The 9,883-nt window shown below is 29.8% G+C and overlaps 1 protein-coding gene across 1 annotated transcript in view; it reads left to right on the top strand.

Moving 5' to 3' along the window:
• Positions 1 to 633: 633 nt before the first annotated feature.
• LOC123655098 overlaps positions 634 to 9,883 on the top strand; it is a 28,441-nt gene continuing 19,191 nt past the window's right edge. The window contains exon 1 of the mRNA XM_045590936.1: positions 634 to 648. Within this exon, the coding sequence (XP_045446892.1) occupies positions 634 to 648 (15 nt within the window). The remainder of the gene's footprint in view (positions 649 to 9,883) is intronic.

Raw genomic sequence — 9,883 nt, 5'->3', positions numbered from 1 at the left:
TGAACTTTTAATACACTGTGTGATACATGCATAACCTTTAAACTGTGCCTTAAGTGTCCAGCTACTGACAAAAAGTATATTTCAATATTTCTGAAGAGCTTTCTGAGCGGCGAAAGCCAATGAACTTTTAAAGTAGCACATAAAATTTAGTATTATTATCATAGCAGCCTTTTGCAGTCCACTACTGGACATAGGCCTCCACATAGCATTATTATAGCCAAAGTAAACCTATAATAAGTTAAATTATTTAGGACTCTATTACTATGGGTAGTTGAATGATGAAATCTGTAGCCTACTTTAGTAAATACTTTAGTGGATATATTGTGTGAAGGTATTTTTTAATTATATCATCTATGGTTTTATAACTAAGCCCGTTCAAATTAAAATGACGTTGACCTAATAATAATCAAATGATTTCATACTGGAATTGTTTGTTGTATATTTTCAGATAATTTTCTTGGGTATACGCTTGTTTTTATAGTCTGTAATTATTTATATCCTTAAATCATTTTGGCTATACAATATCAATATGTTTTTATTAGTAATAAAGTTTAAAGCAATTACAACAGGGTTATTAAATGTTCTTATGTCAGTTAATTCCACTTCCGACTCATAATACGTCGGACGTACATAATGAGGACGGGTTATGTAAGAGCATACAAACGGCGAGATGTCGGATAACTGTTACGTGTCAAAAAAGGTTAAAACGGAACTCTGTCGATGTTCGCAGTGGAAATGTGAACACAGCGTCCGATGCCACATTTCTTAGGACGTTGGTTTTTGGTTGATGTGATTTAACCGACTTCAAATAAAGGAGAATTCGACTCTATTTTATATGTGTGCTACCTCATAACTTTTTAATGCGTGTACCGATTTTGATGATATTTCAAAATGACAGGTGGTGCTTGCTATGTGACCCTATTTAAATTTTATCAAGGTCTGATAAATAGTTTTTCAGTTATTCCTAATGACGTGCATTAAATTGACGAATAATCAATAATCAATTTCAACTTCCAACGTTTGTTACTTGCCAATGTTAAATGATAGATGTCTGTTATGTTTCATTTGCAAGCAAACACAAGCTTGATATAGATATGCACACAGTATTGTTATCGAGTTTAGATAGTTTTAAAGTAAGAGGAAATAAATAATATTTTTGTCACTCTGATTATAGTCAGTAGATTTGGGTTTTTCAAGTTTCTCAATTAGTATGATTCATACTCTTATAACCCATAAGGGTTTACTCGTCAGTCGTCACCATTATCATGACGAATGCTATTTCGATATATCTATAATATAAAAATGAGTCGCTGAATGTGTTGCTAAGCGCAAAACCGAGAACGGTTGGACCGATTTCGCTAATTCTTTTTTTTAAATATTCCTTGAAGTACGAGGATAGTTCTTAGGAGAGAAAAATTCTAAAAAGAAAATTAAATTTCCTGAAAAAGTCTAAAAACAACACTTTTCTATACTCCCATACAAAAAATTTGTGATAATACTTAAAAGTCAATTTGAACTTTAATACCATACGATAAAGTTTGTGTTAGGCGATACGAAGTTCGCCGGGTCAGCTAGTATATAATAAAATTCAGTACAATTTAAAAACTCACTTGAATTTTTTACCTTTTTGAATTTATTACCTATGTTTATTATTTTATTATTTGTTTATAAAAATTAGATTGTAAATATATTTGATCATGATCATAAACCTAAGTCACACGAAATGTCTTCAATGTATATTTAAACTCAATTTCAAAATGATAATTCGTATATCACACAGAAATGTCAGAAAATTTCTTCACGGGAGTGGTCTAAAGAAAGCGATAATTACTGATATTTCTCGGAACAGGGCTTGGAACGACATTCAATTTAATATCGTATTAAACTTGACGTTTAAAAGTAAGATCAAATTAATGTAACCGACGAGAATTTGGAAGATATCTTTTATTATGTTAAATGATTATTGATAACAAATGATACAAAAACGGGAACAACAAATAGAACTTAAATTTGTACATTTATCTATATGTATATACTCAATAATCAATTAGCAGGGTTGAATGTTGAATGCGGAAAGACGAAGAGCGATCGGCAGACTGAAAGAGCGATGGATAGATTGTGTGAGTGAGGATATGAGAAAGAAAGGAGAAAGGGCTGAAGTAATGAACAATAGAGAGGAATGGAAGAGGAAAACATGTTGTGCGGACCCTACATAAGTGGGATAAGGGCAGGAAGATGATGATGATATACTCAATAATCAGAACAGAATCCCATATACAACATTATAACTGTAAGCTATGAAGTTTTTAAAAATGTTTTTAATACCCAAAACCTATTCGATACAAAGTTATGTTTATATTAATAAAAAATATGTTTTAGTAAAATTGGCCTTTACGTTGGACATGACAGAATTAGCAATGGTTGAGCACATTGCTTAAAAATCAAGATCAAAGATTCAGAGATCAAATATATATTAAAAAGAGTAATTGTTGAGTTTCTTGCCGGTAATTCTCAGTGATGTACGTCTAGAATCTACTAATAGTGGTAGTACTAACTTCACATTATCTAGAAATAATTATTAGGAAGTAATGTTTTTATACTTTGTAAAAAGACGATTTATATTATACTTTTAAAGCTTACTTTAGCTGTCATTTTTATTTGATGTAATAATTTCACACTTCACATGAAACAAAAATAATCACAATTTTAAATTTTTAAAACAGATTCTTTGTAAATTATATAATAACTAGCTGACCCCGTAAACGTTGTTTTGCCATATATTTTATTAACCTTCTAACCCCCCCCCCGCATAACTTAGGGGGATGAAAAATAGATGTTAATCGATTCTCAGATCTACCCGATATGCACACAAAATTTCATGAGAATCGGTCAAGCCGATTCGGAGGAGTTTAATTACAAACACCGCGACACAAGAATTTTATATACTAGATTTTCAACAAAACGTAAATCGCCGTATAAAAAAAATCCCGTTTTTCCTCGACTGTTAAAATCTGCTATTTCTATATATTTTGAAAACTTGGATAAATAAAAGTAGTAATACATTAATTCAAGATTATTATGTATCAGAAGATCGTGTCCCACTGACCACATTGGCACATTATGTTGCGAAAGAGGATTATGTGGGAATTCCGTATTACAAAAGCTTACTCTCACCGGATCTGCGTTTTGTTTACATAACTAAGTTACTAAATATAAAACGAAGTATATATTTATTTCAATGTTTACATATAAAGCGTCTTTTGTATTACCATACATAAGAGTTGTTATATTGTGTGTGTTTTTGGAATCTGAAACAGAAGAGAATCCTTATGGGGATCGTTAAGTGTGAAACATTTATAATAAGAATTTTAGCACCGTTAAACAGTTAAACACACATAATAGAACAAATATCTATAGGGCCTATAACTAGTGTTATGATCGGGAATCGAATTCGCACTCGCTAACATAACAACAGCCTTTTATCGATCAAGCTATTTAATAAATTATAAATTAATGAGTTTATTCGGGATCTATGCATTGAAATAAATAAAATTCATTCATTCTAAATCTAAAAGCGAAAGAAAAAAAAAACCAATGAGTACTTAGTTTACCAAAAAAAAAAAAAGAAATGAAAACAGATTTGTTTATTTTTTTTTTTTTTTTTTTGTATAAAATCTCGTTTGTACAATATACATGTATGTGTACCAATACCAATTTACCTGTATGTCAACAAACTTCAAGTCAGTAATACAATGGTAACACCCAACAATCAAGTGATGCGAGCGAGCGTGCATTTCACTTGACAGGCTCTATTGGTTACTTCCGTTAGAGAAAAAAATCACCTTGAGTACCACTGGCGGCCTTGGTTTTCGTAATATTATTTAGCAATAATATTTGAGGTATTTTAAATTGGAACTATAATTTGACGTAGCAGTAATTCATTAAATACGATGTTCGAAAGTGTATGTAACAGTGTATCTTTTTAGTTTTTTACTGTGCTACTAGTAATAGATTCGAGACGTAAGTTGCAATGTATACTGCACTCTATTTGTAGAATTACTTAAAATTATGGCACGTAGAAAAAACGCTCCTTCCAAAGTTCTTTGATACGCATTGATTGATTGATTGATTTGATACGTGAATAAATTATAATTAAAACTTATACATATTAATTATTGTACAGTTATTGGATTACTAATATATCGCAAACAGCCGGCTTAGCAAGTCATTCAGTTATATAATTAGTCTTTATAACAAACAAAATATTTCAAGCTTAAATTTTTCTAATCAATTGAATAGAACAAGTGTCATTATAGCTAGACGAGGCTCTGATAACTGTATATATAATTTAGGACCGTATTATTTCATTTTAAACATAGGTACTAGATACCGGATGAATATTGATGTCAAGCTTATAAAAATAAATTATAATAAGTAGATAAAAACATTTTAGAAAATTCTAGCAGACTCTGCAAACGTTGTTTTGCCATATATGTTAATAACTCCCTTAATCCCCCCCCCCCTAATAAATTAGAGGTATGCAAAATAGATGTTGGCCGATTATCAGACCTACCCGATATGCACACAAAATTTCATAAAAATCGGTCCAGTCGCTTCGGAGGAATATTTTAATTAACATTGTGACACGAGCATTTTATATATAAGATTAAAAACATTTTAGAAAGTTTGATAGACTCTTAAGTGCTGCAAATGTATTTTTAAACTTCAATGGATATTTTTTTAGTATACCGCATCACGATAAAAGCTTTTAACATGCGTTAATGATGCTACTCAAGTAATACTCAAGTAAGTAATAAATAATTAAACGTAACGTAACGTTATAATAAAATGAGACTAAAACTAACTTAATGATTCCAGTATTAAGAAAAATGTGTTTCCTTGCAAACGAAAAAAAAACCGACTTTAATTACACCGACAAGTACAAATAGTTAAGTGAATACGCATTATCAAAAAATACGCAAAAAGTAGTCATGAAATCGTAATAAAATTGAAAATGGGACCAAAAGACCATCAGCTCTCGATTAAAAAAGAATCATCAAAATTATTTATAAAGAATAAACTGCTACTATAGTGTAGTACTATACTATAGCTACTATACTACTATAGTGTACTATAGTGTAGCTACTATAGTGTACTATAGTGTAGTATAGTAGATATATATAATACAGCTTACTACGTTGTATTAGATGTGGCCATGTAACATTATTTGATCGATATTCACCGAAGTAACTTTAGTGGATTCTGATAGATCCGTCCTCCACCCAATAAAAAGTTCTGAGATAACATACAAAAAAAAAAAAATACAGTTGAATTGACATACGTCTCCTTTTTAAAAAGCCAGGCTGATATTTAAGAATTTAAATTTGATTATAAAATTATACATTTTACTAATTAATGATTATTTAGAAGAAAGAATTAAAACGTGCAAAAATGCTTAAATTTTAATTACTTAACACGTTCTAAAATTGTGTAAAATATTTATCTAACACCTGCGTTTACGATGTGATATTTGTATTAACATGTAAGTAATTTAACATTTTATTGCAGGTTTAAAATTACTTAAGGAAAATAACAATAATCTAACTTTAAAAAGAGTCCAAAGATGGTCTTATCACTAATACATATAGTGATATTTTACATAAACGCTATATTATATCGATGTACTCTTTCTTAGGTTAAGAGAATGTATTAAGCACATCCATTCGTTCGAGTTACATAATGTTAATAATCGAATAAAAAATATGTGCGAGATTACGGTGTCAATGGTTTATAGTTTATTTGAAAAAATAAAATAAAAATTACTTTAAAATATGAACTTTTATAGTTTTAGCGAATGAGCTATTTAACGGTTGAAGTAATGATAGGATCTTCGATATCTCCACCGATTTTTTATTAAAGAATAATAATAATAATATAAAAAACAATATTCACGTAGCAAAATATACAAAATAAATCCAAAACAACGTGCACGTAGTAAAATATAAAATATAATTAAAAAATTATAAACAAAAATTATAAAAAAGAATTCAAAACAAATTCTCGACATCTATTAAAAAAAAAAAAATTTTTATAAACAAAATAAAAACAAGAAATGAAGTTTCATTCTTTTTTCCATATAAAAGTCTATATATGTCGATACATAGTAATTAAATAAACATGACTTAACTATAAAGGACTAGCTAACGATATTTTTTCATTTCGTAATACTTTTCTAGATTTTCTGCCCACCATCCCTTAGAGAACCGTTAAAGCTGTTATCAGAGATTACACCAAATTACGATCGTTACTAACAGTTGGGAATATTCGCAAACCATGGTGGAACAGCGTGGTGGATTAACTCTGAGTTCAAACCTTTCTTCTAAATAAAGAAATATAGCGTATGTTAGTGAAACGTTATTATCCGAGTCAATCAAACAATCAAACATAGGTATTTAGATAACGCGTTGAAATAGTGGTCACATCACTGGTTTGTGGCTGTTGCGCTGGCGGTTGAGGGTCCGATCCCCGCACATGACTAACATTGGTATAGGCCAGAAATATGTTTGCCGTGGTCTGGGTGTTTGTGCAGTCCTTGTGGGTCCCGGTTGTTATCATGTACGCCTGATAGCGATCGTTACTCCATAGTAGGGAATATATCCCTCAACATTAAAGCAGCGTGGTAGATTAAGCTCTGATCATTCTCCTACATCTGAAAAGAGGCCTATGAAATAATAATAAATGCATGTGTAGAAAAGTTGTGTTATTTGATAAGTGTAAATATTAGAATCAATGTGCTTGAACAGAATAGTGCATTATTTTCCGAAAACCATTTAAAAAAAATATCAACATTCATTCAAAACAGGAAATTTTAGTCTTAAGGTATTTATGAATGAAGCCATGAAATGCGGTTAACCAATAACTCTTATGTATACTTATTATTGACATCATTAATTTATATAATTGAATATAATTGAAATGAAGAATTAAATTTTATTTGTGTATATTTGTTTTAGTTGTGTATATTTAGAAAAAAAACAAAAAGGTTGATAAATAGTGATTGTCACCCGTGACCATAGTGTCTATAACGTCGCCGAAATATTTTCAAAATGACAATCGCTGTAAATTCTGTAGAATCAAAAATTAATATAAGTAAGTATACATTAAATTATAGGTATAATCAACCTGCAATGGTAGTATGTTTATGGCAATAAATAAATAAATAAATATATATACACACATATATATATATATATATATATATATATATATATAAGAAGTTCGCCGTTTCAACTAGTACAGAATATATTTTATATAATCGCTCGTTTAAAATCCACACCGACTCTAGCGGAAGGCGAGGAGTTGTGGTCGCGCCTCACGTTTAACTTTCGCTTTTCACTGCCAAGGCGACTTGCCAGACATCGCTAACTTTATGCGTTTTAAATATATTTCTGTTAAATATAAATAACTTAACATTCTTTCGTTTTCGACTTAAATTCTGTTGTTTATTTATGTTTTTATTGTTTTGTATATAAACTACTATATATTTATTTATTACTAGCTGCGCGGACATACTACAGTTAATAGTAAAAATTGTTTTTTTTTTAAATTTTTTTTGTATTAAAACCTTCTGTGGGCGGGCCTTAAGGAACATACAAAAAAGAAATTAGCCAAAATCGGACGAGCCATTCTCGAGTTATGCGCTTAGCAACATTCATTTTTATTTATAAAGAATGTTTATAGAAAAACAAAGCAGTTAAGAATATGTTTTCTTAGTGCAAAAAAAATATATAAGTTTTACATATATAGAATGTACAATGAATCTGTATAAAACATAACTTTAAAGTGCATCTAAGTAATAATAAGCTTGTTTTTACGGGGATTCTAGTTCTTCAAGAATGATTACTCATTTTAAGAAATGTTTTATTGACACAGCAGAGTAAATATTCATTAAATATAATACACAACTACAAACTAATTCACGTATATTTAATGTAATACTAAAGTTACGAAATCACATATTCCGTTACATATTTCCCTCAACTAAGTTATTATCAATGTTCAATAATTTGCAAGTTTTCAAACAATTATGTAACAGTTGACGTAAATCACATTTTATATAAGTAACAGACCACTTCCTCTAATTAACGACATCGTCTTCCTAAGTTCCGACTAGTATTACATTTAATGTTGGCATTAAACATTAAATGACATAAAAACCATTAAAATCCTGACCTCACAAATGCAGATACAGATCATTAATTGTTCCGAAAAGTTTGTTTGTTTGTTTTTAAACACGCTAATCTTAGGAACTACTAGTTCGAATGAAAGTCTTTTATTGTGTTAGATAGTCCATTTACTGAGGAAGGCTATAGGAATTTTTTCCCTCAAATTGACGAGTAAGAAACCGCGACGCACAGTTAGAATTATAATAAGCAGACGCTCTTCTCTTTTTTTTTTTTTTTTATGTCACAGGTCGGCAAACAAGCGTACGGCTCACCTGATGGTAAGCGATTACCGTAGCTTATAGACGCCTGCAACACCAGAAGCATCGCAAGCGCGTTGCCGACCCAATCCCCAATCCCCCCAGGAGCTCTGGTCACCTTACTCACCAACAGGAACACAATACTGCTTGAAAACAGTATTATTTTGCTGTGATCTTCTGTAAGGTCGAGGTACTACCCCAGTCGGGCTGCTCCATATTTTGAGCAGGAAATTCCTGCTGTGCCCTACCTCAGTCACCTATGAATTATATATTTTCAATCATTAAAATCAAAATGAAAAATTACTAAAAGTAGACTTCAAAACCACATTAGGATCGCACAAATTATAATTATATTGGTTTTAAAAAATGTATCGTGTAAAATAAAACTTTAATATTGAATCAAAAATTATTTTGACAGGTGAAATTACAATTACTGAAATGGTCTCGAAAATATAATTTAACAAAAATATTACTTTACTATTTTTATCAGGTATAATATATAATGTGTTGGGTTAATTTGGAGTAATTTAGTATCCCAATCTACTGCAATTAAAAAAATATACCTTTATATTTCAGTTCAGCCGTAATCTGAAGACAACCATTAGTTTACAATCGTTGTAAGCTTATTTAAAAAAAAAAAAATTTACGTAGGTAACATTTTCAGAAGAAATGTCATGTAATATTATTGTTGCAATAAAATAATTGGTGCAATAAACTAATTACTGCAATAAAAATATTATATCATTTATAGAATAAATATGTTAAAATAGTTTTAAAGTAAATTCTAAATTCAAGTTACGATTCAAACTCGTTTGTTTTTTATTACATAATTATTTCACACTAAATAGGTTCATAGTGAACGTATTCATCATATTCAGTACTTCTTTTCTCAATTGTAAATCATCATCTGCTTAAAATTAACATAATTTGAAACTATAATAGCTGTAGCATTTAAGAATTTGTGCACCATAAAGTTCTTACATGCAGATGTTAAGCATGAATATAGAAGATGGACAATTAGACTAGAACTAGTTACAACAACATTAATTAATTTACAAAGAACATTACAACTTAACATCAAGTGTTTTTAACATGGCACGTGTTGTATTTTGTGTCTTTTTGGCTTATTCTTTATAGTTGTAATGTTTTTTCTTTTTTTAATTACAAACATTCCTCAATAAACATGTTTATAAACAAAATGAGCTTTAATATCATCAACTGTAAGAGCAATTTAAATCCGTTAATTGGATTTAAACCCGGTATTTATAAATTAAAAAGATCCTTGGTACCTATAAATTAAAAATAATAATTCAGTTCCTTTTGATCACGAATCATTTAATATTAAAAATATTGGCCGCGTTCCATTAAGCGTCCACAACGCCCGCAAAGCTCAATCTATCG

The sequence above is a fragment of the Melitaea cinxia genome, chromosome 7, assembly GCF_905220565.1.
Source record: "Melitaea cinxia chromosome 7, ilMelCinx1.1, whole genome shotgun sequence".
NCBI classification, from domain to species: Eukaryota; Metazoa; Arthropoda; class Insecta; order Lepidoptera; family Nymphalidae; genus Melitaea; species Melitaea cinxia.
This window is presented reverse-complemented; position numbering and strand designations above follow the sequence as displayed.